We start from the raw sequence: 16,626 nt of genomic DNA on the forward strand, positions 1-16,626 counted from the left end.
CAGTGGCTCTCCTCTAGCCTCATGCTTAAATAATCCACCCAAAAATAAAACCAGCAACGTGCCTGCTATTGCCCAGGGCTTTACCTGCAGACGAGGGTTGATTGTGAAACTCCCCGCCGTCGGGTTCATGCACAACACGTACTGCACATTCATGATCTCCTTCAGTGACAGCTTGGTCCTGTCGTACCTTCGAGCAAAACAAAAGCAGCGGTGCGGTGACCACAACCTACGAGCAACAGGCACTGCCTCTCCCTCAGCATGTGTCCATGGGCTGACAATGCCCACATGTCTTCAGGGGGGACAAATTCTGCATCTCGCCAAGGCAGGGGCTCAGGTTTGCCTGCATGTCCGTATATGGCCTGGCACACACAAGTCCTGCTCTTGGTGAAAATCCTCCAGCTGCAGGAACCTGCAGCTAATATTTCTATCAGCTGGTAACGAGCACTGACAAGTCATACCTGTAACTTGCATGGAAATTATAGAAAACCTCAGGAGTGCCTCTGGTTTGAACCAGTCTGGGACAGGGGCAAGCTGCCCACCTGCTGCCTGCATGGGAAGGATGGGGAGTCTGGTGATGGAGTCAGGGGTGCAGCCCCAGGAGCAGACCCGGCAGGGTAACTACTAGGGCCATGGCAGCCCAAGAGTTTTGCAAGCTTTGCCCATCTCACTCCTCACCCTTCCTGAAGCGAGCTGCAGCCCCACTGGGCTGCGAGAGGGAGCACCAAGTGTGCAGCACCCTGGTGGGTGCTGCCAGGAGCATGGGCAGAAAGCCTGGATGTGCCTGGGAGGGGACACATGGCATGCTGCATCCCCCAGGCCTTCAATGCTCCCATGCAACGAGCAGAGTCCTCTTTTGGCCTGACTTCTCTGACATCCACAACTCAAAATTTCTGTCTCCACTCCACTGTCTCCACACTTGGGAAGTTTTTGGCCAAGCTCAGTCATGCACACAGCTGAGGAGACTGGAAATTGCTACAAGTCCCTACCCTGTATTCCCCTTAGGGAGAGCTGCAAATATTCCTGTTCCATGCAGCGCTGCTGGCTACAGTGTAAAATGCACCTATCTCCTTTCAAAACACTCTCACTGTTTTCCCTTCAAATTACCCCTGCCTAGGAAATGCTTGTTTGCTGCTGCCTGACTGAAAACAATATTAGGTGCTCACAGCAGGGGCCAAATCCATGACCTTCCTCCACTCTCAGCATCACAGGGCATCAAGGCCAAGCATAGCGCTCCCCTTGCAGGCTTTGCCCTGGGACCACAGTCACAGGCCACAGCAAGAGCAGAGCAAAGCTGCCCTCAACCAGCCTATGAGCAAGTGAGTTTGTTTGCTGGGGACAGGGGAAACCCCAAGGGTGCACAATGCTCAGTTCACCCAAAGCCTCCCAGCAAGCTCCAGCCCAGCCCAGTGGGATGCGATGGCAAACACAGGATGAGACAAAGGAACTCCGCTTTGACTTCCTCTCAAAACTCATCCCCAAAACTGGAGCTGAACAAAAAGGTCTCAGACGGCCCACGCTGAGCTGCCTCCTACCAGTGGCCGTAGTCCAGGTGCTGCCTGATCAGCGTATGGGGTTGCACCGTCCCATAAGCGTCCACTTCAGGCATGTTCAGATCATCGATGAAGTACACAAGCTTCTTGGTACCTGGAGGGCCGTAATTTCTGCCAGCCTTTTTATCCAGAGGCTTCTCAAGCACACCTGTACAGAGGCAGAGGTGCAAAGCTAAGCTGCAAAATAAAAATGATTTCTCAACCCAGCTTGATGCCATGCTGTGTGTAGCTACAGCAGCCCAGGAGGAGCAGAGCTATGCAGAAGACAGGCAGGACTCATCTCACAGCACAGGGGGAAGCCCCTGGTCCCCTTCAGCTGACATCTGGGCTGTTTATTGCTTTTTGGTGAGGAAGAGTTGGTCTCAGCACAGGATCCTGCTCACCAGGACGGTGGCTGTCTCCAAGCTGCAGCTATAGAGCAGCTGGGAGCACTGCATGGGGCTGGCAGGGACCCTTGGGCAGCTTTTTGGTCTGACTCGACCCAAATCAGAAAGCTCTCAATTCCTTCTTTCAACCACAATATGGCAAACTAACAGTCTGCTACAAAACAGGCCTAGTTCAGAGCAAACAAAAGATTTTAATGCAAGATAAAGCCTTTGAATCCTTACGCATAATTTTTTAAACTACATCTTGCTTGCTGAGGTTATTTTGATCTGTACAACAGAGCAGAGAATATCCTCTGCTCCTTGTCCCAGCGATACACCATTAACACGGGCAGTGGTGGCTGGGTACTGGGAAGGAACAAGGAAGATGCTGTGGGCCCATGAGCAAAGCTGATTTTCTGAATGTAAGTGCGTTTCTTACCTCTGTTAGACAAAAGAATTAGGTGATTTTGGGGCCGAATTCCTGAACGTCTTCAGAACAATCAAAATAATATTTTTTATTTAAATGCACCAAATACCCACAAGTTCCCCAATACCCTCCCCAGCATTATCCCAACCTCCAGATAATGTGACAAGACTCAATTCCAACACGAGCTGTCAAATTACCACCTTGTTTTAAGTAGGGTCATGCATGAGCAAGGGAAAGCATGGAGAGAAGAGTTTCTCATTTCAAAGCTTTGGAAGATTTTAATTTGTTTTAGCAGAAGGTTGAGGTTATGTGCTGCCCTAGATTATAAAATATGGGGAATATTTATAATGCTGGGCTGATATTTAATAAAAATCACCCCACATTGCTGCACATAATGATTTACAGGTTATTGATTCCTCTGACTGTAGTCCAAGCAACCTTTACTGACTCAGTAAGTGGAAAAGCAAACAGAAGCAGCTCTCCTCTGCCCAGATCCTGGGATGGATTTTCTGCCATGTGCCTACTTGGAGAGCATCCTCAGTCTCAGGGACTCACTGCTCTCCTGAAGATGGAGGCAGAATTTGTTTCATTTACACAGTTTTGGGCTGTCATCAGACCTATAAGGTGCTGTAGAGCAGCATGGTAAGTAGCAATTCTTTGTAATTAGGGAAGACTGGCAAATGGGACTGGGAATTTTTATAAAAATCTCCTTGTGAAAATGTACACTTAAGCCATTCATTATCATGTACAAAAGTTATTAAGGAAGATTTATATTCTGTTTCTTTCAGACCACAAGTCTTTTAAAACCCCATTTTTTTTTTACTGCTTCAGTGCATTGCAGACAGCTTGTCTTTCCCACTACTCAAAATTCAGCTGATTTCTTGTCATAGACAGTTGCTGCACAAAGGAATGAATTGTCCTAAGAAAAATGATGAATCTTTCCTCAGTGGAGTCGCTCTCCCCCTTCAGTAAAACCACAATATTTGAAATTTCTAATAGCAAGTTAAATTAAGTGTTTCAAAAAAGCATTTAATTTAAATTTAATTAGTCCTTAATTAACATATAAAATCAGCCCTTTTTGAGGTTAAACAAGTATGCAGGAGATTTGTCACACTGAAATGCAATTACTGGGGATCAAGTGACATCTTCGTGAAAGTTTCATTTTAATTCAAAGCCGTATCTCACAATAATAATAAAGAGTCCATGTCTCTGCCTCTGAGATCCTGACATACTCAAATTAGCACCTGAAAGAAAGTCACTGCAGAGGAGACTTAGCAAGTGTGACTCCTCTTGCCTGCTGTTGGTCGAGGGCAGAGTGGGGGGAGCCCAAAACCAAAAAAATATTTATTGTGATTTTCCTAAGGCAGATCTGGAGTGGAAAAGTGCTGAATGACAGAAGCCAGGGCTACATCTGACAAAGAAGCAAGGAGGAGCAGAGGTCCAAGAGGGCACGAAGTAGAGAGAGCAGCAGACCGAGGTCCAGGGCAATAAGCTGAGAAAGGAACAAATGCCACAGAAAGTGGTATTCAGTCACAATACACCAAAGAAAATCCAAAAACTGGCCCCAGGCTTGGACAGAGAGAGTGTCTGGCTCCTTTTAACCCCTATACACATGGCACTTCTGTAAGCCACAGGGCCCTCAAGGATGGTTTGAACAACATACCTGTGCTTCCCCTAAAGGGTGACCATTCTGCACCTTATAAATCTCTGCACCAACAGACACTTTGTCTAAGAAATGACTGGCTTTCAGGTTAGGCTCTTTTTTAAGTTAAAAAAAAAAAAAAAAAAAAAGGTCCAAAACTGCTTTGTATCCATGTTTTACAAATTTAAAGAAGTGTCTACTGGGGGAAAAATAAAAGGAGCCAACTGACAAACTACACAAAAAGGGAAAAATTAACTCTAAAAAATGAGCAGTAGGAACCAGGCCAAGCAGTATAAATCATGCTTCCCAATGCAAATCTCACAGCCACATCTTCATCCACACGCAAGATGACTTGCTCCTCTCTGCAGAGGAAGAAAGTTGCCGTATCAGCCCATAGCTCACAGCCAGAGTAAATAGGGGACGCACTGCCAGGTCTGCCTATATAAATATCAACACCTGCACACTCTCGCTCATCCAGATGGAGATAAATGAGTGCACATTCTCCCACCCAGGCAGCTGGGCAGACAGACAGACAGCTCAGCCCATTTACCAGCTCAAGGGCATTTCACAGAGACCCCACACTGGGGGAGAAGGAAAAGGGGTACCTAGGAGGGAATAAGGGAGGCTATAACCATCACACCACTCACGGCTGCAAGACTGGCCAAAAGGTGAGATTTTACCCTTATTTTGCTTGAAGGACATGTAACCCAAATAATTTGCATTCACATTGTGGGCAGAGGCACAGGAACCACCCTGCGGGGCTGATCGGCATGGGCAGGAGAACCTGGGAGCATGGGCACCAGCAAGACCAGAAACCCTTCAAACCTGCCTCAGAAAGATGACATGGTCCCACTCATGGCTCCAGGTTACACAGCATGGCCTGAGCCTGTGCTGTCACCTCTCTACAAGCGGATCAGTCCCAGAGGGCAAATTTAAGTTCCGACACCTTTCTTAAAATGTTTGTGGTGTTGGGAGCCTGGCAGAGCACGGATGAAGGCTGCCTTTGGCATCAATCTGGACTGTGAGCATGTCCCCACCTAGCACCACTTGGCCAGGAGCAACCCAGATGGTGAAGGTTAAATCTCACTGATGCTTCACAGATGGTGGTCCCATATAGGGCTGGGGGACTAGAAGGATTTCAGGACATTTGGGTCAAATCAAGCTACATAAAGGAAACATTTTGTTTTATGGTGACCCACAGCTGTTATTCAGCTCAAAACAAAGCAGGTTTTTTTAATTCTTGGTTAATAAATACATGTAAAAAATTATTTTCTCTCTCTTTAGGTCAACTCAAAATGAAAACACCATTCCAAAATGAGCCACTTCTCAAGAAACCACACAACAAAACCGACCTTATCTTGGTCTCAAACTTCATTTTTTACTGATGTGACAAAATCCTCAGCGATATTCTTATGGACTTGCCCCCAGAGCCAGAAATTCCCAGGGGCTCTGAGCCCCCCAGGGTCAGCAAGCCTTGTGCCCCCTGGGGATGCAGAACCTGCTCCATGGGAGGATGTTGGGCTGTGGCAGGACACAGAGGACAGCACCAGGAACCGGCAGTCCTGACTTACAGCCTGCACATATCCATTAACACCATCCTTGCTGCTAATTGGGATGCAATTCCCATCATTGTATCATGAGGACAGTTTGGATCCTAGCCAAGAAACCCATCCTATTCAGCATGGTCTTAAATTCAAGCACATTAAAGACACACCTCAAGTCAAGTACAGGCTGTGTGCCGTACACAACAGCAGCAGATTTAAGCATGTGCTTTGGCACAGCCCTGAACTAGAGTCATAGTGTTCAGAATTCAAATCCTCATGTTGGAAGATGTCATCTTGCACAAAACCAGGGGTCCACTGACCTGATAGTTTCACAGTGGGATTTAAGAGTCTGTCAGTGTCAGTGCAGGACCCACAAATGACATTGGCATCTGGCCCACAGGTCTTCCCATAAGCAACACAGTGCATGCCCCGCTCCAAATCCTGCCAAACATCCTGGGAATTTGGTAACCTGTCAGGCAGAAGTCCTGTGACTCATCCATTGCCTTACCTTGCAGCATGGCAGAGGTGGTGTAGTAGTTAAACGGGACCTTCTTCACCACATATGCATCCGTGTCCAGTGAGGAGAGCTTGTCCCCCACCAGCACAGACTTCCCCGTGCCAGCATTGCCCACCAGCATCACCGGGCGCTGGCGTTCCAGAAGCCTGTCCATGAAGTACCGCACACGGATTGTCTCAGTGGTGGGAACCAGGCAAGCCTGAGAGGGGCATAACGAGCAGGTAAGTGTCCCCATCCCTGCCACAACCCCACAACCATGTTCTGAGGAGAAGTAAAATTGGGAGAGGCAGGAATGAGTGAGGTGACCCCAGTTTCTAGATCGCACTAGGAAGGAGCGATAAGCTGCTGCCAACCATTAAAATCAAACTGTCTGTACAGATGAAACCATGACAGCTAGATGCTGGGAGCAACATCTGGTTCTCCCCACAAACACACATTTTGCTAAAATGGTAACAATTTTCACAAGTTATCTGCTCACTGTGGCACTTAGGAAAGGAAAGAAAAGTGTAGCTGGCAAATGCAATTTACTACCTGCAGGAACTCTCATGTTTTTGTCCAAATCATAAAAACATCTCTATTTTCAGCCACGCGGAATGACGACATGGCGTCTCGGGGACTTTGTCACTACATTGTCTCACATCCCACTTCTCTCTGCAGGCCAAATGCACCCCCATCCTGGGTGAGGTGCCAGCTCCTGGGTCACTGGGGTGGCTCTGAGACTGCCCCTCATGTACACCACTTATATTTGGAAGATGGATGGAGGGTGTGTCTTCACAGTCAAAGCACAGTAAAGAAAGATGGGTAATTTAGCCGCACCTCACAGAGAATGCTATCCTTATTATGAAATGCTTGACCTTTAAATGAGACTTCATTGAAATGCCCACATACAGTCCCTAAAAAATGCACGTACTCCTTCCAAACAAAAAACACACAAGGTTCACGTACCTGTAATGGCATTTCTGGATCAAATTCAAACTGGGGAATAAGTTTAGACCAAGGCTCAAACTTCTTTGTTTCTGGATCAATGTAAAAGTCAAAGACTGTGCCCTGAGAGGGAAACTTGATAGTCTTGAATTCTGCCACCCACCACTTGCTGAACTCCACTCTGTAGTCCACAAGCTGCAAGACAAAAAGCGGAGAAAAGATGCTAATCCAGAGAAATTCATTAGTGATGGAGAATGTTACCTATCCCAGTCCACCAGAGTGGGATTAGTCCTTAAAATATATTCCACAGTGTAACAATCTTATCCTTTCTCCTATTATTAAGCCTAATTTTTCATTTTCTTCATTTCTTCTCATCACTCCTATTTATTCACCTAAATAATTCATCCTCTGTGTTGATCACTCTTGGTATGTCTGAGATTAGATAGATGGATCAATTTGAAAGAGAGAAATACGTGCCTATGTCTAAACAGACCACTTGATTGATTCTTGGTGCCTACTTCTTCCAACAGACAAGGACACAACATCCGTCTACATCTGTGGTCATGGTTAGTCAAAGCATGCATACTAAAGCCTTTCCTCATAAATCACACCACCCTGTTAATACTTAATTGTTGTCTTCTGGCTTCTTTTCAAGCCACAATGTTTTGGAGAGGCAGGACTGCAGACACCAGTGTACCAAAGCACCAGAGAGGGACCTGCCACTTTGGCTCTGCTGTATTTCTGCACTGCCATATCGCCCTGGAAGCACCCACTTTCTTGTTTTTCCCCATTATATCCTTCTATGCATGGAGATTTTGGAGCAACTGAATTATTTCAAGAGCTGGGTTGACAGTTTTGCTTTAGATGCTGGGTCAGGACTTGCAAAATGTGCTTAGTCCCCTCCCCTGCCCCAGGTCTCCTGTATGACATTGGACCAGTCACTCTACCTGCATGCCTTCCCATGCAGACAACAGGGACCACAGCCTTCTGCCCTGGGGAGAAGTGGGCGAGGGGAGGAGGGGAAAAGTGCTGTTAAAAAGATGTCTGTGAAATACTAGATGCATAATTTAGCTATTTTTAACAGCACAGTTTCTTCCCGGGGCATCTGCTGGTCTCTCCTCCCCATAGCCATTCGACCTGCTTTCCTGGGCCAGAAGCCCACGTAGGACAGCTAACACATTGCCCATAGACTGCTCAGCCTCCATCAGGAAACCTGGGTTTGAAGCTGAACTGAGTGTCCTCTGTACTGTCTGTCCTCTGAGCCACCATCCATCAAAAGACCAGAGGATTTGAAAAACACGTTATTAGTATCCATGATTTTGCAGTCTCGCGCTATTCAGAGAGGTGGAATAACTGTAATTCTCTTCTCCTGTTGTTACAACTCCTCAGCGCCAGCAGCAGAGTAGCCTGCAGTGGAGAGGGATGTGCATCACTGCTAAAAGCTTTCTCACAAGGGTGCCCTTACCTCTGCACAGGCAAACTGCCTGCAGCTGCATTGTGATGGGCTGCCCGCCCTCACTAACTGAGCAGTTAAGTGGAGCTGCTCCAGCCCCGGCTCTATTGCCAGAACAGTGTCAAACTCAAACTGCTTCCTTAATAAAAACCCCATATGGATTTCCGCTAATTTCAGAGCCTGGAAATGGCAAATCTATCATCTGTTTTTATGCAGGGGCCCAGCTACCCACCAACAAGCACAGAGTAGTGGGAAGCCTTCCAGACTGTTTCTCCTGACATTTCGGCAGCAAAAGGTCAGCATGAAGGGCACCTTCAATGGAGAGCAATAAACAGATTTTATATTGGATCATTTTTCATCAGGCTTCCCCTCACTCAGACTGCTGTATCCTCACACTCTCATCTTTGACATTTACAGAGCATCACAGGTAGCAATGCACAGTCCAGCCTCAAAGTCAAACCTCCCAGAGGGATGCTGTGCCCATGCAGCACAGCTCCTCCTGCAACCCGCACAGCAGCCCAGCAAAAACAAGCTGCGCCAAGACCCCGCTCCCTGGGGAGCCAGGCAGGCAGCAGTCAGCAGCCTGCGATGCCAGGGACTGACTCTGCTCCGGCGCAGGGAACGCAGTGTCCATCTGCCGTGCGACTGCACTCCAGCTGACTTGCTTGAGGAACTATAAGCTCCTATAATTAGAGAGCAGCTTGTACTGCTGAAGCAAGGACAAGCAGTGCTTCCCAGGCTCTTCTGTGTTGGGTTTTTTTTAAGTCAGCGTGCACTGACAACACTAAGGCTGAGTATTTCCTAGCTGGCACATAGGAAATGGAGGGTTAACTCCTCCACAAGGACTGAGAAATCTGGTCTTGCACAGGTCATTCAATGGCCACGAGGCGTGATGGCACCAAGTGAACACCTAGCTGAGCTTGACCTGTGTTGTTTATCACTTTTTGAAACATCTGCTCCTTAGCATGAAGCAAATGTGAAGAGTCCAGCAGATGTTGTTGGTCTAGCATTGAGACACATGGAAAAAACATGAAGAGACCTCAGTGAGCACTTGAGGAGCCTCTGAGAACATCAGTGCCACCATCAAAGCTGGGGAAGGATCTCCAGTGTCAGGTCCATGGAGAGACCTTTCACATAGTCCAGACAACACAGAGCTTGACACAAGACCACTAGAGACCAGATATGGATCTCTGAGCCCTTGACAGCAGTGTCCTGTCACTGGGCAGACCCACACATCAGAACAACATGCTTTAGACCTGATGACGAGGTATCTTCTAACCAGGAGGTGCAAGCACCTGACAGGTTCCCAGCAGGGATTGGGCAGAACCAGAGTGAAAGCTCCAGCAGATGTCAAACATATTTCCACCTGCAGGCTTTGCAGCTACTCGCATTGTTCCCTGTGCTACCTGCTGAAAACCTGGTACTCAAAATCTAGGACTTCAGGTGCTACACATGCTCTTAGACCCCTCTACAATGCCTCAGGTTTCTCCTGTCGGCCTCTGAACCAATCACATTAAAAATCTCTAGCTTGCGCAGCTGTCAATCTGGAAACTGCAATGCCAACAGAGGTGGAAAGCCGTCCTGCACGCACGGGCACGAAACCATGGAATGGAGGTGGCCCCGGTGGGGCCCCAATAGGTGGCCCCAGTGGAGCTCAGCCATGTGGCCAGGAAGTGAGGCAGAAGGGGGGAAAGGCAAAAGGAAATGCCCATTTGTCCTCTCCTGTGCACAAGACATCAGGGAGAGACAGAGACCAGGGAGGTCAAAGGCAGCAGGACAACTCTGCTTCGCCCAGGCAAGTCTGGAGAAGATCCTTCCCAAGAACCCTGTTGCTCACATGCTACAGCTCCCACCAAAGCAGCTGTGTTTCAGCCCAGCTGGAATTGTCAGTACTTCTCCCATGTTTTAAGGACCAGGACATGAACAGGATCTCGAAAACATGCAGTATCTAATGCTGTCCTTGAGAAAACTGTCTTATAATAATATCGGCCATGCAAGAGATCACACTCACCTTGTCTAATGCAAGCTGATGGATTCAGAGGCTGACAGCTGCAATTAATCCATAGGATAGAGTACTGTGGGAAGCAGCAAGGAGAGTAGTACCCTGTCTTCCTCTCAGACATGAGCATACTTTGAATGTCAGAGACACCACCAGTGATCCTTGGCCTGATTAATCCTCCTGGCCCTAGAAGATCTTGATCTCTAGATTCGGTCCTCCAGCACTACAGCACTACAGTCTTGGGTGTGGACATCCATCCACCAACAGACTGACTGATCCCAGCATCTCATGCTAGAGACCATCCAACAGCTGGCTGCCTGGAAGGGCATTCAAGCTGAGTGCCTACAACCACCAACCTCAACCTTGTCAGCATGTTCCCAGCAGAGTATTTCAAAAGAGCAGAGTGACTGTCTACTTCCACTGAAGCAGAATCACATAATCCCCAAAGCCCATCCTGCCCTGCTGACCACCCCTCTTTCTTATGCACTTCTATCAGAAATTGAGGACAGCCAATTCCTGACATCCACCTCTGTTTAATGAAAGTCAGTAGTGACAAAGCACTGTTGGTTTGTGTTATATAGTGCAATGTCTACCTGTGCAGTCAGATGGCTGAAATACTGCTCCACTAATATATTCACCTGGTAAGTCACTCTTAATTTGATCACATTGTGCACATCCACAGGCCTCTATAAATTAACCTAATGTTTCTCCCCAGTGTAATGTGTCTCCATAAGCAAACATCCCACCGCCTTTATGGCCTCTCAGCTGGTCTCCTCTGGTGTTACACCCTGGATAACATGGTCTTCCGCAAAAGGAATAGTTGCATTTAGGTTTCTAGTTTATTATCACCTATATGAGAGCCCCAGGAAAACAGCATTACTGATATAGCACTATGTTTTTGGAAAGTATAAAAAAAGAAAAAAAAAGGCCTGTGTAAAAGATGTTGATGTGGCATCTTCCTTCTTACCTGGTCTTGAAACATTGATCCACCAAAGGCCCAGACAGCAGCAAAGACAAAGTAAAGTTCATAAAGCTCCTTGGGACAATCAGGAGGTGTGTTTTCCTCCGTCAGGAGGCATTCGAGGAGGTAGCACAGCATCTGAACTGTACTCTGCTCAGGAATGGGAATAATCTTCTTAAATCTAAGGGATGGAAATTGAAAGCATGGGAGATATAATTGGGTCTAGCAACACAGGCACTCACAACCCAGGAAGGCAAGCTTAGAAATGCTTTTTCAGAATATTAGCATTTTACTTGTCAGCAGTGTGTGTGTGTCTTATTCTCGGGTACAGCAATAAAGAGAACACCCATTCTCTCTCTCGGACCTGCTGGCACCGGCACATATACAAGTAATAACAGTAATCAGAAGTTTCAAGCATTTTAAAACTTTGATCCTCTTGAAACAAGTAAAATGGAAGACTTGCTAAAGGCAATGATTTTCTGTGAACACGATGAGTTCAAAAGCGGTCAAATAGAGGAGTAATAAAATAAAACCTTTCATCTTGCCATTTTACATTCGTTTAAGCTACACTTACAGAATTCCAAACTAATGTTGTAACAGCACTGAAGCCCTCCATAAAGTAATTATAGCTATTTGAAAGGTTGGTTCTACAATTTCTGAATTAAGCAAGCTACCAAAATACTCAGCTCAGGGCTGCCTGCAGCTAATCCCGTAGATTTCACGGTCTGACACAACGTTCAGCAAATAGAGTGGGAAATGTCCTATGGACTTTGCTGCCAACAGCTATAACCAGCTTGGTCACCCAGGGAGTAGCTCCCTAGTAAGATGTCTAACTCCTGCTTCCAAAGACCATTACTTTCACTAATGCAGCCCCTTCTGACACTTCCCCATTGTGGTTGACAACTCCCATGCTCAATGTACACTGATATTTTTAAATTTTTTTTTTTTTTTTTAATGAGGGGGCAACTATGGGAAGCAATCAAGGATGGGAGAAGTTCCCTTACTCGTTTGTTGGGACTCTACTTTGGCCAGTCCTCACCACAGTATGATTAAGAGAGCTGTTTCCCATGATGATAAGCAAAAACCGTGTGACTTCTTTGTGGGCACTGCTCTGAAGCTAACTCAAGCCAAGGAGCACCAGGGCCCTTCCAAATCTCCAAGTTCTACATGTTCATTGGATTGGTGTCCAACCATGAAACATGCCCAGGCTGGATGCACACAGAGTGACTTAATTTTGTTCAAATGGATCAGAAAAGGAATTCAAGAGAGATCTGCCTGTAGAGCAATCCCACCCTCTCCCACAAACACCAACATCCTTCTCATCACTAAGGCTTAGGAAAATAAGTGAGGAGAGGATAAAAGGATCTTCTTCTCTCCATATCTCCTTCAGTAGTGGTCTGAAATCTACTTTACTGAAAAAAAACTTGTGGAGTGAACTCAGATCTAGCCTGACATCTGGAGACTGAAAAGACTCTCTTTAGGATCTCCCAGATTTACTTTCCAAGAGATACAGATCTGGTACAAGAAGTACAGGAACAATCACATCTGATGAAAACTAGATCTGAACGACAAAGGATGGACAGGAGTGTCAGCTCCCCCATCTCACCCTGTTGTTTCTCTGAGCTTAAGCTGATGATGCTCAGGTGTCTCAGGGGCAAGGAGGAAACCAGCCACCCATGCCACATGCAGCACAACCCCAGCACAGCACAGCTGGTCTGGAAAGCAGCAGGTGTCCCCCTGCCCTTGCCAGCAGAGATACAATCACTCTTCAGATAGTACCTTGTTCTGAGGGTGTCCAGGCAAATCGGCAGGTATTTATCAAACAAAATTGTCAGGTTGGCTCTTTCGGACTGGATCTCTCGCTTGTCAATCCAGCTGGTTACTGGGGGATTCCAGCCCAGATCCGATGGGTTGATGTACAGGATCCCTTTAGGCCCAGGGTAAGAGAGAACATACAGTAAGGACACAGCAGAGACTATTCCTTTCCTCCAGCAGAATTTCTCAGCTACACAACTAAAACCCTGTCAAATATGCCTGGGTGTCCCATTACCTACACCCTCCTCCTGCCCCACTGCAGAGTAGAAACATTAACAGTGAAGAGACTTAACTCAGGGAACCAGGACACCTTTCATGGCCCTGCCCCAAATTCAGAATGTGGTCTTGCCTGAGTCATGTTATGGCTCTGGGTTCCATTTCCCCATGCATAAAACTAGGGGACACCTTCATTCCCTTCTCCCATACTTCATGCACTTCTCCAGAAGATCAGGAGCTCTTTGGAATAAAGACTGTCCCTCTCCTCATCAAGTCCATACAGGGCTCTGCACAACAGGGACACTCTCAGCAATGTTAAAGCCATGATTATCCATCAACAGTCAGAGAGCTCTAGGTAAATCTCCAAGATGATGACAGGTCCCCATACGGGTTTGGGATCAGGATCCTCAGTTTGTCCATGTGCTTCAGGAACAGAAACGCTGTTCACCAAAGGCAGCTGTGATCTCAGGTTGGGAACTTTCAAGAGGGACCAAGTTGGCTAAGAAAAGACTGGTTAATGACACTAGATCCTACTGGTCCATGCAAAATCCCAGTGTGAAGCTCAGTCCAGGACTCACCTGCTCTGGACACAGTCGCTGGGGTGGCTGTACGCAGGTGGCTGATCTCAAAGACCAGACGCATTGTTGGGTTCAGAGGGATTCTCTCATTGCTTGCCAGGGTCAGCACCTGCATGTGGCAGACAGACAGACAGACAGACAGACTAAGACCTCCCCAGGAATAGGAATGAAAAGCATTCAGTACTTTGCACTAAAAGACTTGGTTGTTGCCAGACCAGTTTCAGCAAAGCAGCTGATTTCTAACAGGTAGCAGAATGATCCTTCTCTCTTCCATGACCCAGAATCAACAGCACTCCCTTAGGGTGGGGAAAAAAGGTACAGGATTATGACCCCACTCTATTTTTAAAGGACCTGAAGTTATGACATTTGTGGTTACTGATGAACCCAATTCTCCAGGAAAGGTAAATTCCAAAGAAAACATGCTTTGAGCTTTTTCCCTCATGCACCATTTTCTTTATGCAATATTCTTTGGTATATCTGAAGAAACACAACTGTATTATTTTGGAGGTGTTACTTCAGCATCTGCATTTCTCCTAGGCTGAATCACACCACGCAGTCAAGGAATACCTGTTTCTTTAACTTATATTCATTACCTTATTATCATCCATCACAGTATTTAGAGATTCAATCCACATCGGATCAATATCTCCATCTAGTACTATCCACTTGGGACCATCATGTGTGATGTTGGCCAGCTCTCGCATGATTGATGAAAACAGTCCTGGGAGGGTGACAGGAATATGTTGATGAACACTGAAGTTGTCACCTGCTCTAACAGTTTTCTCTAGCAACTTACTCAAAATTATCCTAATTAAAGCTTTCCTCTGAAGAATTCAAAACTCTATGCATCTGTACATAAATATTACTATATCATGATATGGGTCTAGTCTACTTTGAAGAAAAATAAAATTATCAGTTATCACCACTGAAAATGACTGCAGATCTACACCCAAGCTTCATTCCCACAGACAATCATAAAAGATAAGGAAAGTGAAGAGCAGATACTCAGAGGCAAAAGAAGGCATGAATTACACAATGCAGAGAAAACCACCTGAATATGCTTTAAAAATTTTTATAAATTTTTTTTTGTGGCTCAAAGTATATCAGGGAAATCAAGATGCATTAAACACTGGGTCATGGCTGTAGTGAGATTGAGGGGAGAACAAGCACAGACTGACATTGAATGACAGAACAAAATGTCAGTAAAATCAAGGAGACAGAGAGGATACAGTGTCTCGAGGGGAGTAAATAATGAATGTTAAGAAGAGCAAGAAGGCTGGGAATAGAGCAGCAGCACTGCAGAGCAAATGAAAACTCCACAAAACTATTGCTCTCCTCTACATGTGAAAATACCTAGGGAGATGCTGGTCTTCATGAAAAAACATCAGGCAAACATTAAAAAAAGCCTATCTTCTGGTGAATTGTGACAAGCACACTTTTTTTTTTCTCTCCAGGACAAGCTATTTCTTTGTGATCCAGGTCAGGAACAGCTAGTGGCATTATATGACTGAAGACAAATCTTGTGCACAACAAATGCAGAACAGCTCACCTGAAACAGGTATCCAATTCTGAGACTGAGTCAAAAAAAATAACATTTCACTGGCTCTACCTCGACTCAGTTCCTCACTTGTTGGACACATGCCTTGGAAACTGGCTCCAACGTCATTAGTATCAGAAGTGGCTACTGTCTCAGAGCATCAATGCTTCCCTCATATACACCATGACAGCAGAGAGAAAAGTGTCTCTCTCCTAACCTTGTGCATCCACACCAGAGAGTCTTGGGATTTAAAGTTTGGGTTCTACAAACACTTTTAGGATTCCCTTGTGGGACCTTTTACCATCTAACATGTATAACCTTTTCAACTCCTTATAATGAAAGGAGTGACAGGATGAAAACAGGAAGAGGAAAAGAAGGGGCTGATCCGTAAGGGAACACATCATCTCTTGTTAGGCTGTGATGAAGATTGCCTTGCTGGTCTTTGACAAGAAACAAAATTTCCAGGAAGGGTTAATGCAGAAAATACTTGCCTTGAAACCTCAGGGAGGAGTCCTGTAAGCTCCCTTGAAACATTATAGGCTAGAAACCACTGGACAGCCACCTGCAAAATGTCCCTCCTGCAGTTCAGTGCCACCCACAGCCCTCAGCCAGTCTGCAGAGTTCAGGCTGTATCCCACGCTTCCCTCTGTCATTTTGATTTAGGGTCCCTAATTACAATTAAAAAGAAATTAACCCTGGCACTGAAGCAAAGCAGGGGGTCAGGAGGGTTCAGTGGCAGGGGCCAGAGGAGGTGGGTGGCAGCTCATCTCCTGGTGGACTTCTGGTCAAGGATGATTTATAGCAATGTCTTCCCTTACCTCCCCCACACCTCCCAAACCAGCTGCACACGTAAATCAAAGCTGCCTTTATGTATTAGTCACAACCGAACATTTTCACTCCAGATTTCTGTAAACTTTCAGTAAGTTTTAAATGCTCATCTTATTTTCCTCAGGAGCAATCAGGATCAACAGACTGGCAAATGCTGGTGTACTACAGAAATTGGGCAGCAATATTAAGTGGAAAAACACCACTTCAAGGCTACTGCATGTGTGCTACCAGCTATGGAAACCTGAGGATGGCACATTTTGGGGGGGGGCA

At 46.2% G+C, this 16,626-nt stretch overlaps 1 protein-coding gene across 1 annotated transcript in view; it reads right to left on the reverse strand.

Moving 5' to 3' along the window:
* DNAH9 (dynein axonemal heavy chain 9) overlaps positions 1-16,626 on the reverse strand; it is a 202,555-nt gene that overhangs the window by 138,355 nt on the left and 47,574 nt on the right. The window contains exons 30-37 of the mRNA XM_074847373.1: positions 14,585-14,712; positions 13,992-14,100; positions 13,162-13,309; positions 11,389-11,563; positions 6,991-7,164; positions 6,037-6,244; positions 1,533-1,698; positions 85-187 (exon numbers count right to left, since the gene is read on the reverse strand). Of these exons, the coding sequence (XP_074703474.1) occupies positions 85-187; positions 1,533-1,698; positions 6,037-6,244; positions 6,991-7,164; positions 11,389-11,563; positions 13,162-13,309; positions 13,992-14,100; positions 14,585-14,712 (1,211 nt within the window). The remainder of the gene's footprint in view (positions 1-84; positions 188-1,532; positions 1,699-6,036; positions 6,245-6,990; positions 7,165-11,388; positions 11,564-13,161; positions 13,310-13,991; positions 14,101-14,584; positions 14,713-16,626) is intronic.

Source organism: Strix aluco, chromosome 21 (assembly GCF_031877795.1).
Source record: "Strix aluco isolate bStrAlu1 chromosome 21, bStrAlu1.hap1, whole genome shotgun sequence".
Classification (NCBI taxonomy): Eukaryota; Metazoa; Chordata; class Aves; order Strigiformes; family Strigidae; genus Strix; species Strix aluco.